Source organism: Onychostruthus taczanowskii, unplaced genomic scaffold (genome assembly GCF_017590055.1).
Source record: "Onychostruthus taczanowskii isolate IOZ18803 unplaced genomic scaffold, ASM1759005v1 scaffold61, whole genome shotgun sequence".
Lineage (NCBI taxonomy): Eukaryota > Metazoa > Chordata > Aves > Passeriformes > Passeridae > Onychostruthus > Onychostruthus taczanowskii.
The window spans coordinates 295,793-314,747 of NW_024503790.1; the positions used below are offsets into that span (position 1 = coordinate 295,793).

Sequence of the window (18,955 nt, forward strand, 5' to 3'; positions counted from 1 at the left end):
ACAGGGGACCTGGGGGAGCCAGAGCACAGCAACTTCTGCTAAAGCCTTCTGATCCATCACTTCTTGCTTTTATTTTAATCTCTAATCCTTCTCACTTGGTATTCGTGGAAGGAGTGGTGTCAGCGCTTGGGCTGTTTGGTCTTGACCTCAGCAAATTGGGCTGAGCTCGTTGCTGAGCATACCATGTGGTCAGAAGTGTTTGAGATAATAAAGGCCACTGCATCCATCCCAGCCAAAACCAGACAAAGGTAAAAGTGGCTGAAGAGAAGGAGAATGAGGTCTGCATCAGTGTCTTGCTTTTTAATAATCTTTGACCTTTTATGACTGTCCACAGCAGAGTCTGTGTTCAGGTTTTATTACCTTTGATTGTTTCCTAACTGTGCTATTGCTGTTTCTCCCCAGCACACCTTGCTGTCACAGAGCTGTGATTTATGAGTCCATTACAAGTGGTTTTAGATAGGATCTGCCAGAGGAGGGTTAATAGTCAAGGGAAAAATCATGTGGAAAAACAGATTGCGAGGAATATGAGCAGCTGATGGAAATGTCATGAGTGCAGAACTTCTCTGGGCTTTCCCAGGTCAGACAGTTCCCATCTAACATCCTAAAAAGTGAATGCTGACAGCTGAGAAGGGAACCTTGCAACTTAACATACTACTGTACTTTTTATTACCCAAGGGTTACAATAATTCAACCCTTGCTACAGCTTCTAGCAGTAATACTATCCTATTGTGTAATTGGAAATGGGAGTCTTCTGCCCTTGGAGCTCTGGAAGTTGGCAGGGATTAAAATGACAAGCAGGAGGGGAAGCTGGGTATCTGTTTCAATTAAAAAAAACTTAGTGTTGTAGTACCACAAAGCTGAAACGTTAGTCAGACATTCCTGTTGGGAGAACTGACAGGAAATATGTGATTTACAGTCTTGGGTATGTCTGCAGCTTGAAAGGAAGGAAAAAGAGTCATTTTCTGGTTGTGTACTTCTGGCCCTGGATTAATTTACAGAGATATTTTGCTTGCAAACTGATCAGTGACCAGAGTGATCTGATGTGTGATTGCTTTGAATTGCATGGCATTGAGCAGATGTTCTGGTTGCAGTGTCTCTTGAGGTTTTTACCTTATATTTTTGCTCTCTGGACATTGAGATGCTGCTTGTACTTTAAATTTGGGTAACCTTTCAGATGCTGGTCTTGACTGGAACTTGGGTGTGAAGTGTCTGCCAGCTGTTTATCTGTCACATCAGGGGTGTGGCTTTTTCAGCTGCAGTAATTTCTGGGTCCCACGGTTGTTCTCAGCTGATGTCACAGATGGAAAAGGGGGTTGGGAGCACAATCGTGCCTGGAGCAGAAATGTTGTACTGGGTTTGCTGGTGGAAAAGATTTGGTGGCCCGAATTATTATTATTATTATTATTATTATTATTATTATTATTATTATTATTATTATTATTATTATGAATTCTTTCCAAGGAAAGGCTGAACTGGGAGGAGCTCCCACTGCTGTAGCACTGAGCTGTCTCAGCTCTTGGCTCAGGGGCTTGCAAGTGGGGCTAGTACAGAAATAGAGCACAGAAGTGAAACCAGCCTGGGTTTGTGTTTGAAAACGCTGCCCAGCTCTGTTTGTGCTCAGCAGTAACAGGCTCAGATGAGCAGGAGTGTCCCAGCAGAGATGTGAAGGGAGATTCAGTCCACGGGGCTTTGTGATAAAGGGAGCAAATTCCTGCTGACTGTGAGACCAGGAGCTTTAAATGAGTCTTTTACCTCCTTTCAGGTGGAATGGCCTTGGTGTGGGGAGAGCTGCAGGTTTGTGTAAGCCTCCTGGAAGATGGAGTGTAGGTTAAGTCTCAGGTGAGGCAGTGGAGAACTGTGCGTTACCAAACTTGGGAGTAAAGCCTGTGCATTTCTGCAAGCATATGCAGTCAAAAGCACGTGTAGAAATATTCTAGAAATGCAGAATACCTGTAGTAACTCAGCCAAGTGCTGGTGTCTGTTGAAAAGAGCAAACAGGTGAACACTTCAGGGAAGTTGTGGGAAGCCAGGACACCCCTCTGGGGGCCCTGGGTGACACGTGCCTCTGGCAGGAAGCCAGAGACACTTGGGATTTTGATCTTAACCCATGGAGCGAATTACCAGCCTTGTATGAAGAATCACAAGTCACAGAAGTAGAGTAATAATGAATTAATCACCGTGTGAAAAGTGGAATTGTGAGGATTTTTGCTGTAGGGGTCTAGGAGGCAAGATGGAGGGACTTGGGCATTGCCCTCTTCTTATTCCTTCTCCTTCCTAGCCTCCATCTTCTTGGTGATGGTGGCACGTTTGGATTGGTTTAGAAAAGACGTAGACAGTCTAACATAGGTGATAGGTATTGGAAAATAATGATAAATAAAGTACATGTGACTCATAGTGTAAAATGTAGACACCAGCCCAGGGGCAGGCAGTGTGCCCTTGACAGAGCTGCAGATCAGACCTCTGCGGGTCTGAGAAAAAATATTTTAGATAATAGACAATAAACAACCTTGTGAACCAGAGCTGAAGAATTCCAACTCTTTCTTTGACCATTGGGCTGGGAAAAAGGGACTCTGGGGGTCATCTTGGACACAGGGAACCCAAGAGGAAGTGTTCCTGGAGCTGGAGGGGCTCTGGATGTGCCTCCTGGTGCAGCAGAGCTCGTTGGTCAGGTGCCAGGGCTGTGCCAGGGCTGTGCAGGAGCAGCTCTCTGCTCCCAGCTTTGGGTGGTGCTGGGTCAGCTCCTGTTTGCTGAGGATTCCAGCACCCTGTGCCCCATGCCCCAAGGAGCTCTGAGCTTTAGACATGGCAAGTGGGAGTCAAGAGGAAGTCCAGCTTGTTGCCTGTTTCAATTTTTGTGATTTCCATACCTATAGTAGCTACCTGGGATGTTTTATTTGTGTTTTCTGCACTGAATGACATCTGCCCATACTCAGCCTTTAAAACTAAGGTGCACAGCTATCCCCCTTTACAACTGCACATTTATACAATTTTTAAAAATTTTTCACTGCTTTTTCTGATTTGGGCTTTAACACAGAGTGCCCAGATGACCAGAGGCCTGTGTCTGTTGTGAGAGGGTTTCTCTTTTGTAAATAAGCTAAATGCAGCAAAGAGACCAAAAAGAAGAGGAGGTGCAGACAAAGGAAGCTGTAAAATAACTAGTACAGACATCCTCATAACTAGTACAGACATCCTCATAACCTTTTACCCTGGGGCAGTGCCATGGGAATGCTGTAACAGGTGCTTAAGTAGAGATTCTAGATAGGCAAACATCTTTAAAGGAAACTTATTAAAGAGCTTTCATCTAAGCTAATATTTTTAGTCTTTTGAGATTCCTATGATCTCTAAATCCTTCAGTGACTTCAGCTGTAATAAAACTTCATTTAGAATTTCTGTCTGAACTCCCTGCTCCTCCACAGGAGGTTCTGGGCTGGATGAAACAGGAATGGTGGAAAAGGGCCTCCTATCAGGTAAACACTAAGCTCATTAAGTGCTGCAACTCAAAGAGCTTGGCTTTGGGAGCAGCCCAGCCTGGGAGACAGCCTGTCTGATCACCTGCTCAGAGAGCAGGAGCCTCTTCTTGGGTGAAGGCAAAAATTCCATGGAAATGTTTTGTCTGGAGGCCTGTTAAGAAACCTGGTCTTCAGCATGTGATTCTACAGAAGAGTTAAGCAAATGGGGATCCAGGACAGGTGAAGTTGAGAGAAGTAGGTGGGGTTTGACATGTCCTGAGTTCCCCCAGAGCACCTTCCTCTCACACAGTTGTGGGAAGGCTCTGGGGGGTTTCATCCCCACTGATCTGGTGCCACTCTCAAATCTGCAGTGGCAGCACATCCCTGGGATATTCACCCTCTGTAAAACTAGGGAGCTGTGTGCTGCTGGTGCTGGCACCTGGGGTGTGCTCCCTGTCCCTCTGTGCTCCCTGTCCCTCTGTCCCTCACTGCCTACAGCTGCTCCATCTCCTCCAGCTGGGCAGAGGCTGAGCCAGAGGCTGCCTTTGGACCAGAGGCTGGGTTTGACCACACATCTGGCTTTTAAATCTTCACCTGCATTGAAGGAATCAGGAGCAGACAATCCTGGTTCACTTTCCTGTTCAGTTCTGAAATAGGATGGACCAGATGTCTCTGATACCCCAAGGTACCACTTTGCTCTGTGATTTGTCAGCTTGTGTTGCCTTTTTGACCATTCCAGCTGGATTTATGCTGGATTAAAGTGGCTGTATAACCATGGATTTAGGGACACAACTGCAGCAGAACCTGCCTTTATTTTGGTGCTTTAGGAGATCTGCTGGCAAGCTGTTTAATTACCTAAATGCTCTGTGAGAAACTGAGGAGTCCTGCTGCTCAGCCTTGCTTTTCCCTCCTGGTGCCAGGGAAATACACTGTACCAGGCACTGTATGGGCCTGCATATTTTTGTTTTTCCATTGCACACAGCCGTGTATGTCAGCTGTGTCTGAGCCCCTTGGAGGATCTCTGCCTTAAACAATCCTGCTCGTGGCTTTTACAGCTGTTACTGAATATTTCGGGTAAAAATGGTCACTCCAGGTTCTCTTGGCTAATCCATAAACACTGCAAGTGTGCATTCTCCTCTGTGCTGTGTATTTTATTTTCAGTTTGCCTCCCTCAAATACTTACTCTGGGGTTGCAGCTTTAGTGGTGGTTTTTAACATCCTTCCCTAGGCTTTTTTGTCTTTTAAACAATTCCAGCTGGCAGAGGAGGACAGAGCACTTCCCTGAGTGTTCCCATGATCCACAAGTGAGGAACACGACCCTGTGACAATGTGCCAGGTTTCCTTCCTGGATGCAGGAGGCACAGACAGTACCTGGGAAGAGAAATCCCCTCCTGGGCATGGCTGCAGGAGCTGGGCAGGCACAGGGCACCTCCAGACTCTCTGTCCTTGGGGTCTGAGAGTTCAGTAGCTAAAAGTGAGGAGTTCCCTTCCCACAGCCATCTAATGAACAGCTTCCTAATGGATGTTCACAAAACTCCCTCCTTCCCTCATTCCACAGGTTTGGCTTAATTGCAGGAAACTTGGCTTCCTGTTTCTCCCTGTCCTGGGGGCTGCTGTGGTGGATAATGTGATAATGGAACTGTGTTAGTATTGAAGCTGTTTTTAAATAAGACTTTGGGAGCTTGACAGAACACGGGAGGGTGAAATTAAACCTCAGCTTGTGGGATTTGGGTGGCTGGAAATGGCAAAGAGAAAAAGGAGGGGAGGAGCAGTGAGAACAAACTGGTTGTGCTTCACCTGACCTAGGATCAAAGGAACTTGTGCAGATTTTGGATGCTGTTAGGTCAGGAGGAAAGTGTCTGTTTGTGTCTGTTGGTGGAAAGGACAGCTAAAGGTTATGTCAGGACCATAGTTCAGCTCCACAAGTGTCTGGGGCATGTTTTCTGACTCTGAAAAAAGTTAAAGTGTGTTTCTTCGTGTCAGAATTGGTGTGAGACCAACTGCAGTGAGCCCTTTGGAGAGAGGTGTTGTGTTAGCTCTAAATAACTGACGACACCCCTGATTTCTTAGGTACAGGCAGCTCTTGGTGTGTGTTTTGTAGGCAGAAGGAAATCATGGATCGTGCTTTGTGTGTTTCTTTCTGGTTTCTGATGCAGGGCAGAGGGAGCTCTGTAGTGGTACAGAGTTTGTCTTGGATGCTGGTTATCTCAAGCTGATCAGTGTAAGCAAGGAAGTGTTAAACCTGCTTTGGGAGAAGGAACTTTCAGTTCCCTGACCCAGGTTGTTATTGAGGTAGTGTGGAAAACCAGCACATGAAACACTTACAGAAACATTGGAATGAGTTTGGTGAGGTGAGGACTGCACTCCTTTCTATCAACGGTGCACGGTGTTAAGTTGCCAAGTCAATAATCCACAATCAAATGTAATCAGTTTTACTTGTATTAATGCAGAGCATGCTGCTGCTGAGAGCTGGGAGCTGTGTTGTGTTTCCTGTCCACCTTGTGACCAAGGGCTCTTCTTGTTCCTGCAGAGTGACCAGCAGCTGGATTGTGCCTTGGATTTGATGAGGCGCCTGCCTCCGCAGCAGATAGAGAAGAATCTCAGTGACCTCATTGACTTGGTGAGTACTGGGTGCTGTCCCAGGAAGTGGCTGTTGACAAAGGCCTGGTGTGTAAGAACTTCTGGGGCATCTGGAAGGTCTGGTGATTTGTCTGTCCCCTTGTCTTTGGGCAAGGTTGAACAAACAACCATTGGCCAAGCAATGTCAGGAATCCAGGGATTGTTCTGGGCTGTGTGTGCAGGAACACTTGTGTTGTGAACAGTCATTAGCAGCTCTCCTAATGAACTCACCCCAGGTGCCAGCTTGGAGGCTGCTGTTTGAATTTGGGATGGTGTGTACAGATGGATGCAGGTCCTTGCACCTGGGTATTATCTCCTGATAAACAGCCTGCTGTGTGGAGCTCTGGGAGGTGCAGTGGCTGTGCTGCCCCACATGCTGCAAAGACACTGCTGAGAATGTCTGGGCATCTGGAGAACACCCAAATCTATTTATAATTTGTGCTCTATCAGATGTTCTGCAGTCTACTGTCAAAAACCAAACCTGGCTGACCATTTTGTGTCTGATATCCTTTTTTCTGCTTGTCCCTGGAACTTCTGTTGTCCTTTACACACTGCTAGGGAAGAAAACTGATGTAAGAAGGATTTCTTACAAGTTGCACATCCTGTGATGGATCTTTGGGCTGTAATAACCTGGTCAGTATCAACTGTCCCTTCAAACAGTGTGTGGCACAGTTGCCTCCAGAGTAAGTGAAAATATTACTGAAATATGGATTTAATCTGTACAGGGTCTGCTTATGGAAAAACTGGATTCTATTGTCCACTCTAAATACATGGCTTATTTCTGACCTGATCTTCTAAATTTGTGCAGAAGAGCAGCTGCTCACCAGATAGAGGTTTGGTTGGAAGTGCTTCTAAAACTGGTATTGGTAAGCTATGGTCAAAAAGTTGGGGCTGACTTAAATTTATGAAACTCTAAACATTTCTTCTACTTAAATAAGCCAAGGTACAGGTAAGAGAGCTCAGGGGGTCAGGAAAGAAATTATTCCCTGCAGGAAAGGATTATTTCTCTCTTGAAACAGTTTAGTAATTGGCTACATCTGTGCCCCCAAAACCCTTGGCAACCTGAAGCATCGTTTTTGTGGCTGTGGCTGGAGGTAGGACACAAGTAACTAAATCACTGATGTGATCTGGTGTGACATGGTTGGTTTTGTGATGAAATTGGGAGGACTGAGCGGGTATTGGGGTCTGAGCAGCCCCCAGGACCATTCAAAACAAGGAGCTGTTTGGTCAGCCATGGTAAGCTTGACTGTGTAATTGGTCTGAGGTTTTTTAATGACTCAGAAAATTGCTGGGTACCTCTAAATGCTGGAATTACTTTGGGATGGTGCTCATTAGTGCTCTACATGCTTTCCATCAGCAACACACTCCCTGGGCTCCTTTTCATAGTGTAACATGAACCAGACCAGTTTGGGGTCTGTTAGGAGGAGGGTCTGTGTCCCCCACAAGAGGCATTGCAGCCCCTCCTCTGGGGCAGAGATGAAATAATTTATTAAATCCAGCACGATTCCTTTATTGTTGAGACACCTGTAGACCTGTTCTGCAGCCACTCTCAGCTTGACCTCCTGCAGTCTGCACTGGTTAGACAAGAGCAGTATGTGCTCTGCCACCTGTAACAGCTCCAGAAACATCATGAGCCAGACTGGAGCAAATAGATTTTTGACCTTTTTTTGGCAAATTTCATCGCAGCCTTTACATCTGTTGTTTTGATTCTGCTGCTTGTCCCCTTAGCAGGCAGTAACCTCCTTGAGAATAAAGGGCAGACTCCAAATGCACAATGAGCATGGGCAGGTTCATTAAACTGAGGGGAAGAATTGTAAAACATGGCACCCTGACTTCTTGGCTTCCTTGTGCTGGGTTTCCTTGCTCAGTCCACTGCCACAGTGGAGGAGGTGGAAAGCAGAGGCTCATGTCAATATTTGGGGTGAAGTTTAGGGTATTACTTGAAGTCTGTTTGCAGCTCAGTGTGCCATGGTCTTTTTATAGGATTTAATCTCTAGATTGATGGTGGCTACTTGCTTAAGATCCGTTGAAAGGAGAGAAGATGGCTCAGTAATGTCATTGTATGTAAAGAGTTTTCCAAACTGACCCAGTAAGGAGCAGGCCTCTCCTTCCCAGAGTACCAGAATGGTTTGAGTTGGGAGGGACCTTAGAGCTCATCCAGTCCCACCCCGTGCCATGAGCAAGGACACCTTCCATGAGATCACCTCGCTCCCAGCCCTGTCCAGCCTGGCCTTGGACACTTCCAGGGATCCACAGGCAGCCACAGCTTCTCTGGGCAACCTGTGCCAGACCCTCACAGAAAGGAATTTCTTCCCAATATCCCATCTAACCCTGCTCTCTGGCAGTTTAAAATCACTCCTGGGCTGGTATTCCTGCTGAGAAGGATAACCACACTAAGTTCCCTCCCTGAGGTTCGTCTTACTCTGTCCATGTTCTGCTGCTTGTGACTCATGCAAGAGCATCCTGGTACCCAGCTGAATACATGGAGTATGTCCAGGACTGTCCATGACTGCCCCCAAGTGTTGTGCTGACAAGGGAAATGGCCCAAACTTGAACAGAAGTAAAAGGGTGGGTGGAAGAAGAGAATTTTTGGGTCACTGGCCCTCATCAGCCCAAACACTTTTCATTCATTAGCAAAACAGTTTGTGGTTTGCCCTTTCACCACATCTGTTGTTGGGTTTTCAGACTGCTGAGGCTTCAATTAGAGTTCATTAGAGACCTTGTCAATCACAGCCCTCCAGAAGTCTGCCTGAAAGAAGCTGTGCATGGTGCTGGAAATGGGCCTTGGCATGGAATGCTTTGCTAGGGGTTCAATTAGTCATTATTTGTAAATACACCACTCAGAGGCTGTCAGAATGTGCAAGAGGACTTCTGAATCTCTACAAAGTTTGCTGTAGGCACATGCCTTTTTAAGGACAACTAATTTAAACTGGAATAATTTTCCATGGAGCACATCTGGAAACTGAGCCTTGGAGCATCTACCTGTGAGCCAAGTCCAACCTGAAAGTAAGCTCCCAGAAGAGGAGAGAGAAAGGTGACTGCACTGCTCTTAAATGGGTTTGTTGTGAGGATGCTCCAGGTTGGAGCTTGGACTTGATGAACTTCAAGGTCTTTTCCAACCTAAATTATTCTGTGTGTAGTGACAGCACTTGGAGCATTAGTTCAGATGTTAAGTGTGTGACAAAAATGCTGTGTCACCTCCTTGTTGCCCCACATTGTCCAGGAGCTGCTGATTCACGGTGCTTCCCAGGAAACCCTGTTGTGGATCACATCTGTTCTCATCACCTGCTGGAAAGGGGACTCTGAGGGTGTTCTCTGCTTGGAAATGTGTTCTGGGGTCTCTCTGAGTGTCAGGAGGGAGGGATCCTGGTAGAGCTCACTTCCTAGTGGCCAAGCAGCTCACCCTGAAAGGTCAGAGCAATCCATGGCAATTGCTCTCCTGCTTCCTTTCTCTGAAGGTCAGCTGTACAGAAAGTCAGCCCTCTGTGCTTTTAGCTGTGCTCTTTCCAGAAGTCCCAAAGAAGGATCAGCTCCTGGGCAGTGCTGCTGTGGAGGGTCCCTTCCTGGGACATCTTGGCAGCACAGGACAAGGTGGGTGAGTGGTGGCTGGGGTTGCAGCCTCCAGAGTCCTTTGGGGTATTTTCTTCAGACAGCTTCAGTAACGTGTCTTTGAGGGCTGAGGTGGCAAAGGTGGAAGGAAACTGGAGTTGTAGTTCTCATGGGCCATGTGCAGCAAATAACAAATTTGTGACAGGATTGCCTTGGTGCTTTGACTCTGATGCACTCTTAGTCTCAGTGAAAGTTAAGCAGGTTCCTTCAGCAAGTGCAAATTTCCTGCTGAGTGTTTAATTTGGATGTTTGCCTGGGTGTGTATAATACAAACGAGATGAAGAATCTAGCTGACTCAGGAAAATCAGATGCCTGGCATGAAGTGGGGACAGAAAATGGTCCTTACAGGATGGACAGGCTCACCAGGAGAGGGAGGGAGGGCTGCTCACAGCCACAGCTGTCTCCTCTCCCAGTAAGCCTGAAAACAGCAGTCATTCCCAAAAGTTGAAGCTTTCTTGAAGAACAGAACCAAGTAATGCTGCCATTGAAGAATTAAAGTGAGTTCTTTATAGACGCAGCAGTCATAACTTTGCTGGTTATTTTTTAAGGCTCTGTTTGCAATTAAAGATCTGGGAGGTGATCAGCTCTCCTTTCTCATCACAGGGGAATACTGAAGTATTTTTAGTAGAATGTGTTACTTTTTAGAAAATCCTGGAGTGATGAATCTTAAAATGTATAAACTTATGATTTTGAAATATTTGAGCACAGTTCAGGCTGTTGCTTCATGTGAGCTCCAGGCAAGTCCCAAATCTGCTTGCATGCCTTCAGTCATTGAAGATACATGAAGCTACAGAATTTACCCCCAGGCAAACTGCACTGCTTGGGCTGCACAGACCATAAAGAACATGAGAATGTGACTGGAGCTTTATGTCTTTGGAGTCCAAGAGCATGAGCACTGTGCAGCATTGCGGGGAAGAGATAAAATAATTGGATGCAGATGGGCAGCTGAGCGTCTGGTGAGGCTGGAAGATGTTTTAGACAAAAAATCAGATCCAGTGAAAGCTGAAAAAGAGGGGTGGAAGCAGAAGTGCTTTGACAGCCCTGTGGGCTCAAAGCTGAGTCTTTGACCTGCTGTTCTGCCTGGACTTGCTGACCTGTGGGATCAGCTCCCAGCAGCCAGGCAGGTTTCTAACACAGGGATTATTGGCAAGAGAAAGGGGCTCTGGCTCTCTGAATAAATGTATAGTGGTTGAGAGCCAGTTTTTCCATTTGGTGAGTGGCTGTAAGCAGGAGCTTTTCCAGCTAGCAAAGATTACCTCTGAATATCTTGATGGTAGTTGGAGATAGCAATTAATATATGTAAACTGTTAATGTGATGCTTGGCTTAGAGCTAGCAACCCCATTTCCTGCCATGAGATTGGAAAAGGGAATTTCAATTCTGGCCTTATATCACTTATTCTTTCTATTTTTAAGCCTTTTTGTCTTCCAGGCTCCTGCCACTGCACTGCTGGTGTTAGAGACCCTTAAAATATCTGTTTAAATATCATTTGAAGGGAGTGTGTGTGAAGATGGAAACCTCCCTAACCCCTCTAAAGGATGGAGGGGAAAGCTGGGATAGAGAAACAGCACTGCACATAGTATGTCCTGCATATCCCTGAATTGTTGCTGGATATCTCCAGCCCCAGGTGGACTCTGACACAAACATTCAGGACTTCCCAAGATACTGATACTCTGTGATGGCTCCTGGGACTGGGGCTGGTAATAGGATCCAGGAGCCTTCACCTGCAGGTCACAGTCACAGCCCAGGGCACTCTGGCTGTGCCTGCCAGATGGCTGCCTTTTGTTTCAGAAGGGGAATCCAGCAAAAGCCCTGTTTTATCCTGCAAGGCACAGGAAGAAAGCCAAGGATCCTGTTTTATGAATGGTTCTCACCTTTTTAAATGTAGTTCCTCGAGCTGAATTAAAACGTTCTGTAATTAATGTGACATGTCTGCTATGACACAGTTAGCTGGACAAACCTGGATTTGCAACCTTGTTAACATCTGTGTTTTCCAGAAAAGCTCATTTGGCTTAGTTTTGGTTTTGCCAGTTCTTGCAGTGCTGGAATTCAGTGCAAGTACATGAATAACACTGAGCTGTTTCCAGTATCAATTATATCTTGTCTGAACACAAAAGTCCATTTAAGTGTCATTTCATAAACAAAGCTTGATGATTGTGTGGCCTTTGGATCTGTGATGGATCCAATTAAGGTTTAGCACTGTGTGGATTTGTGGAGTGACTTTACTGATGGCTTTAGGCCCAAGATGAGTGAGCCAGGCTTCCTTCTTGAGCTTCCACCACATTCACTAGGCTGTGCCTGCCTTCTGCAGGAACAGGAAATTCTGGGGCTGTGCAAGGACTCTGAAACATCAGAATAGTGCTTTACTAGATGAAGGATGTGAGCTGGAGGTGTGCCAGAAGGGTTGTTTTGTGAGAGGGTCAGGGAGCTTCCATGGGCTCTTCTGTGTTTCAGTGATTTCCCCAACCATGGGAGCAGCTCTTATGTCTTCCTTTAATGTTGAAAGTTCACAAGTGGTAAAAATATTCACCTTCCTGGTGGGGTGGGGCTTTTAGTTAAAAACTGCTCTCCTCACATGTGTGTTCAGATACCTGCACGTTCAGACTCCTGCACCTTGCAGATGGTGATTCAAAACACAGATGGATCTGAATGGCTCCTTAGCTAATTGAAGCTTGCTTCATCTTCCAGAATTGTAGAAATGTTTGGGTTGCAAGGGTCCTTAAAGATCACCCAGTGCCACCCCTGCCATGGCAGGAACACCTTCCACTGTCCCAGGCTGTTCCCAGCCCTGGCCAGCCTGGCCTTGGGCACTGCCAGGGATCCGGGGGCAGCCACAGCTGCTCTGGGCACCCTGTGCCAGGGCCTGCCCACCCTCACAGGGAGGAATTTCTCCTTTCCAAAGTAAACTTAATCTGTTTCAGTTTGAAGCCGTTCCCTCTTGTTCTGTCAGCTTCTTTAAGGAAAAAAAAAATATAATCTTTAATTTTGCTGCATTTAGCAGAGTTTTCCAGTGTGTAAGGTTCCTGTGGAGGTCAGTAATGCTGACCTCTGCATAAACATGGAAAAAGACTCTTTCTTAGGACTGGTACACCAGGAATGTTCCTGTTTCAGTGGTAGGTGTGGTACATTTCAATCAAGGCTGCAGAAGAAAACAGCCACCTGGGTGTACTCCTCTGAAGTGGGCACGGCCAAAGCATTGGCTGTCCTGAGTGTGTGAAGTGCAGAATTTGATGCAATTCACTGTGGTCAAAGCAAGGACAGGGGCTGTGTGTCAGACATGGAGAACTGAGGTATTACTCCTCTTTCCTCTATGGATTTGTTTTTAGATATTGTTTAAAAATACTTCAAAAAATAATGCAGAAGCAATTGTTTAATTGCTAATAAGCTCCTTGAACCAAGAAGTGAGTTCAGAAGGAGTGATTGAGCTTAGCTACTCCAAAAAGGGTATGGTTTCCACTTTGGCACAAGTGATTATTTGTCTTGATAGCAGAGCAGTTGCCTTAATTAAAACACTGTCCACATACCTGGGCAGCTCTGTGGAGAATTTGGTTTCACAGGACAACAGGATCCTTGTTCGACACGTTTCCCTCACTTTCTGATTCAGGTTTTCTTTCCTCTGCACTACACATCCTTTGTGTATCTCCTTGGAAAAAAATATCCCCCCAACACTGTGCCCTGCTCCTTCTGAATGATGCTGCTGTTCTTCCAGGCCGAGCCCCACATCTCCTCCTTTTTTTCTTTCCAATTTACGGTGAGGGTGGTCTCACTTCCTGAGTAGCCAGAGCCACCAGAAGAGATGGCTGAGAGCTGATCTGGGGGAACAAGGGTGCCCTAGGGCCAGGTGACATGAATGCTGGCCTTTAGCTGGAGATACAAGGTGCAGATTGTGTTCTGCGTGTGACCTTGCAGTGCTCAGAGTGGGAAAAGATTGTGTCAGAGCAAAGGTGGGAGCCCAGTCTGTGCTTACAAAAGAACCTCATCTCTGGTGTTTGCAGCACAGTGACATTTATTTGTGGTGCAGTGATGAATGGAACCAAATCACTGCTGTGGTGTTTCACTTTGCCCTGAGGAGTGGCTTCATTCTTGTGTTTCTGAATTGAAGTCAAAATTCCACATGTAATGACTGCTGTAGATAAGTGCTCAAGCACCTGAGTGAATTTTGACTCTTCAATTAACACAGAACAACCTTAACAAGAAAAATTAACGACACAAATCCACTGTTTGAGGTTGAAAACTCAGAGTATCAGTTGCCATCCAAGCAAAGTTGCTTTTGCTGGGATCAGAAGATAAACTGAATCCTGTAAGTCTAAATGTGCACAACAGTAATTTAAATGTTTTAGTAAGATTCAACACTTGACATGGAAAAGAATCCAAAGGACCTAAATTCAGAAGGAATCACAGTCTCATGAACATAAACCTGAAGTCTTTAAAGCTGCAAATTACCTTGTTCAAATTACTGCCTTTGCCTTGTAAGCAATTTTCAAGAGTAGAAGAGGAAAGGCAGTGTGCATAAATTGTAAATTCATTCTTAGGAAGTACAGTTGATGTAATAAATGGTATAAAAATTGCATTCTTGGGGTAATTGTGCCACACTTGGGTGCTTTTCCAATAATTAGAATTACACTAATAGTTCCATCAGCTGGAATGTCTGTTCTTTTTATTAATACTGTCAAAATTTTCTAATATTTCCAAACTAGATGAGTGGGTTTTCTTCTGTTTTATTCAGAAAGACAGGAAGGGAAAAGAATAGCTTGCCTCAAGTCCTGTGGAGTGTCTGTACCAAGGAGATGGGATATACAGCTTGTTTTACAATGGAGGGTTATAATACAGTGCAGTATTATATTCTAGTAAGTGTGTGATATAATGCAGTCACTGTTGTGGCTGTAGGAATAACCACAGCCCTGAGAAATTGGGAAAGAGATCCTGCTCACAAATATTTGTTACCAAATCATTCACAGATAAGTTCAGTTCAGTAGATTGCGTCTTAAAAAAGCAGTGGGTTACAAGTTCCTTCTAGTCAGTATGGGACTGTGCTCTGAGCCCTGCAGAAACCCCACACCAGGCATGTGCTGTTCTTAAAAGAAAGTTAAATCTAAAAGTTATTTGTGAGGGGGTTTTTTATAAGGGTTGTAAATTCAGCTTTTCTGTAGGGGACTCAGCTTGACCTCAGGTTGGAGTTTTTTTGTGAGAAGGCTTTGTGTGGGTATTTGGGGTTGAAGGCATGCCTTCCCACACGTGGAGTGTAGGCTGTTCCCAGAGAACCAGAGTGGAAACAGAGGCTGGGGAAAAGCGACTGCCCCCAGTTCTGTGTCCATCACTACTGCTCATCCCAAAGGCAGGTCAGAGCCAGGAGTCTGTTCCTGGGCTGATGGGCTGCTGGCCCAGGGATGTGTTCCATGGTCACCTCTGGATCCAGCTCCAGTGCCGGGCTGGCTGGGCTCTGTCTGAAGGTCAGGCAGGCAGATTGAGTTGCTGTCACCCTGAAGAGTTGGCCCAAAATTAATGGTTAATGGGGAAGAGAAGGAAGGGACAGAGGGGAGCCAGATGTGCTCACAGACACAGGTAGATCATTTCACCTGCGTTGTGCCACCACACTGCTGATTTGGATCAGCCCCAGGAAGTGTTTGGGTTGTCTGGTCTCAGGAAAAGGAAGAATTTCCCTAAAAGCTTCTGCTGCTTGTCCACTTCTGTTCACCCAGGAATGTGTGGTGTTTTGAGGCCCCCTCAGCCAGGCCTGCAGGAAGAGCTCCCACGAGAGTCCCAAACTGGGTTAAATCCTGAACTGCTCTTGGTCTGGGCTCTGCAGTTCTCACTCATGGCCACATTGCAATCTGTAGAGACCAAAATAAAAACACTCAGATGAATATTTCAGCTTTTGCAGCACTTTACCAACCATATCTTGGTTTGCCTCTGATTTTTTTTGTGTTTAAGGATTGTGTGGGTCAGGTGTTGCATCACTTGCTGGTCTCATCTTAGAGCCGTGGAATGGTTTGGGTTGGAGGGACCTTAAAGCCCATCCAGTGCCACCCCTGCCATAGCAGGGACACCTCCCACTGTCTCAGGTTGCTCCAGGCCCTGTCCAGCCTGGCCTTGGGCACTGCCAGGGGTGAGGCAGCCACAGTTTGTCTTGTCATTTCCATTTAGGATTTTTTTTTTTATTTTTCATAGTCACATTAATTTATGTGTGTCTCTGCTCACTCTGACTGTCATCCTCTGTGTGTTGCTGCCTTGTACTTGGGATTAGGAATGTTTTTGTTCCGGGCAGTTGGATCTCTTCTGTCCTGCCTAGTGCATTAAAATAGTTTCGGGGCTGTTGCACCCCAGATTTGTTTTTTCTCCTCTAGGCTTCTTTCCTTTGAAATGGTGCTAATGCATTCACTGAATCAATGGCTTGAAGAGAAGAAAGCACATTTCCATGTTTTCTTTATTCTTCCCTCCCTCCTCTTTTCATTTATTATGAGTTGTGAATTCATCACTTCATGATTAATTTTGCCCTTGATTGCCTTTTGTCCCCATGTCTCAGTCAGGTTTTCATCTCTATGATGCAGAGTGATGTGTAGAAGAGATTCCACACTGCTTATTTCTTTCTTGTTTTATTAGCACATTGTTACCAATCTGATCAAGAACTTGCCAGTTGTGCTGTGGTGCTGTTCTGTTGTTGGGAAAGGGCAATTTGCTTCAGTCCCTTTCTCTGGCAGTGAAATCTGGACTGTTGTTCCAGCAGGAAGCACACTGGTTGTTTGATGACTGCAGCTGCAGGAATGGTTGTTGGTGATCCCTGGGCTGGACGTTACCTGAAGTGTGTGCAGGGACATGGAGCCTCATGGCCCTGCAGGACATCACAGGCCCTCTGCCATGCTGGAAGCAGATGTGGCCACATGTCTGTGTCCACGTGCAGGGTGGGGAGGCAGTTCCTGGGTTCTGGATCCATGGAAGGCTGTGCAGGATGCAGGAGGTGTGTTGGATTTGACATGTGCACACACACAGACATGTTTATTCTCCTTAGCCAGCCTGGTCATGCTTGGCTGCGTGCCTGGAAACAGCTCTGAGCCTGACCCAGAGTGGGAGCTTGGGAAAGCTCACTCCAGGGTATGGATGGTTGGTTCCTTCAGCAGCTCCCTCATTCCCCCTGCACTGTAAATATTTACCTTTATCCACTAGCCCTGGGCAGTGGCTGCCCTGGCACAGAGGGAACGTGGAGTGTGTGTGTTGAGGTGTGCTGGGCCACACCACTGCTTTGGTCATTAAACCTGAAATTATTGGAGGTGGGAGCATAGGGGTGTGTTGTAAATGAAGTGATTTCTTGAAGGGTTTTGGCTTTGGGACAGATGTGGGCTGCTAATAACAAAAGCTGTTCCTGGGGGTGCCAGTGCCTTCCAACCTTAACGTGTTGCCCTCTCTCCCCTCCCTGTTGCTTCTCCCCCTGCAGGTCCCCAGCCTGTGTGAAGATCTCCTCTCCTCTGTGGATCAGCCCTTGAAGATTGCACGAGACAAGGTGGTGGGGAAGGATTATCTATTGTGTGACTACAACAGAGATGGGGACTCGTACAGGTGAGTTCCCAGCCAGAGCTGGGGCTGCCTGCTGCTCTCTGACATCCATGGGCAGGGTTTGCAGGCCCTTCTCCCTCTTCTTTTCAGCCCAAAAAATATCAATAATTTAAAGATTAAGAGCCCAAAATGTGCTGTTGTTATCCTGCTAAAGGGGGTGATGTATTTCTCTTTGTTTTCTGTATTCTGGATTGAAACCAGTCAATTCTCTCACAGAAATGGCCTTGGTAGGAAATGAGACCATTGCGAAGTTATAAAATCTCTGGAATGGGTAATGACAGAAAAGAGATGATGCAAGCCATGGGTTTAAACAAAATCATCTTCAGCTTGTACAAAACAGGGTGGATTTGCCAGCTGGGAAAGGCTCTTTCACTCAGTGTTTTACAAGGAATTGACTGACTTTGGACTCAGTGTCATTAGTTCTGTTTGAAAATCTTGGCTCAAGTTTTTACCAAAGAAAAGGAATCCCCGTCTACCAAAATAGCTGATGTATTTTGAGGACTGGAGACAAAACCAGTGAAAATATTTGAACCCTATAAGCTATGTATAATTACAATATAATTAATTTTGAAGCAGGAGAGGCTGTAATACTGCAATGGTACAATCAGGTTTCAGTGTTTTGGCTGGCACATTCAGCACAGTCTCTCTTTTAATGTGTTTTCCTCTACCTTACCATTAGGATGGTGTTTTTCATTTATGTTTAAATCCTCCTTTCCCTTTCTCACATTGCCTGACTTTCTTTAATGACTGTAGTGACAGTGGCATAGTTCCAGATAGTTAATATAAGGATCATCAGTTTACAGTCCAGAAACCTTTGTGACTCCTGCAGCATTTTCATTCTTTCCCTTAACAAAGGATGCTGGGCTGTGAGGTAACAACCCCATTCATCTCCTGCCCTGAATTACCAGCTCAGCCATCCTGCTGCTTCTGGGGATGATTCTCAGGCTTCCACTTGTCTCTCCTTCCATAATTTACATCTTAGTGCTTGGAATGATCTCCGGGAAGAATCTCACTTTGCTCTGTGTAGATTTGATGTAGGGTTTTACATTTACCTGGCCAGAATGTTTCAAGAATTGTGTTTCAAAGTGGAGTTTCAGAAAATATTTTTTAACAAATCTTCCTTCTTTGGCTGTGGCATCACTGCAGAAGTAGGTGAGTTTGTAAAGGATTCTAGATGAATTGGTTCAGTTGCTTTGAGTTGCAGAAAGGTCCCTCTAATGTGAAGCATGTGTGTGTGGATGATTTACACAGAGAACATGCTGAGATACATTTTGTCCTAGAAACAAGGATGGAGAATGAGAGTGGATACAGAGTTTGACAGTGCCTCTGGATGGTGGCTGAGTGTAAATCCTAATGAGTTGTTTAAAATACAACCTATTGCAAGGGGCCAGCAAGTGAGCAGGACCTGAAGGTGGAGTGTCACTCATGTTCTTTAGGGCACTAATCTCTTATTTAGAAACTATTCCAACCTTCCACAGAAGAGCCTGGTGCCTTCTATAAAAGCATTTTGCCTTAATTTTGTGTGTCCCAGTTGGTTAGATCCACATTAGCAGCTACTTGCATGTAATCAATTCTGAATTAGTAGATAGAATAGGAGTTCAGAGCTTCTGCCCCCATGAGATGTACCCACACAGCTGCAGCCCCTCTGGCACATGCAGGAGGGGGGATTAAATCCTGTATTTCATGTGGATCTTTCAAGAGATGCTTTCTCCCTGAAGCTGAGATATTTCTT

General features: G+C 45.7%; 1 protein-coding gene across 2 annotated transcripts in view; it reads left to right on the forward strand.

The window, feature by feature from the left end:
- CAPZB (capping actin protein of muscle Z-line subunit beta) overlaps positions 1 to 18,955 on the forward strand; it is a 58,502-nt gene that overhangs the window by 9,351 nt on the left and 30,196 nt on the right. For both annotated transcript variants that reach the window (XM_041419389.1, XM_041419391.1), the window contains exons 2-3: positions 5,980 to 6,069; positions 17,105 to 17,226. In XM_041419389.1, the coding sequence (XP_041275323.1) occupies positions 5,980 to 6,069; positions 17,105 to 17,226 (212 nt within the window). The remainder of the gene's footprint in view (positions 1 to 5,979; positions 6,070 to 17,104; positions 17,227 to 18,955) is intronic.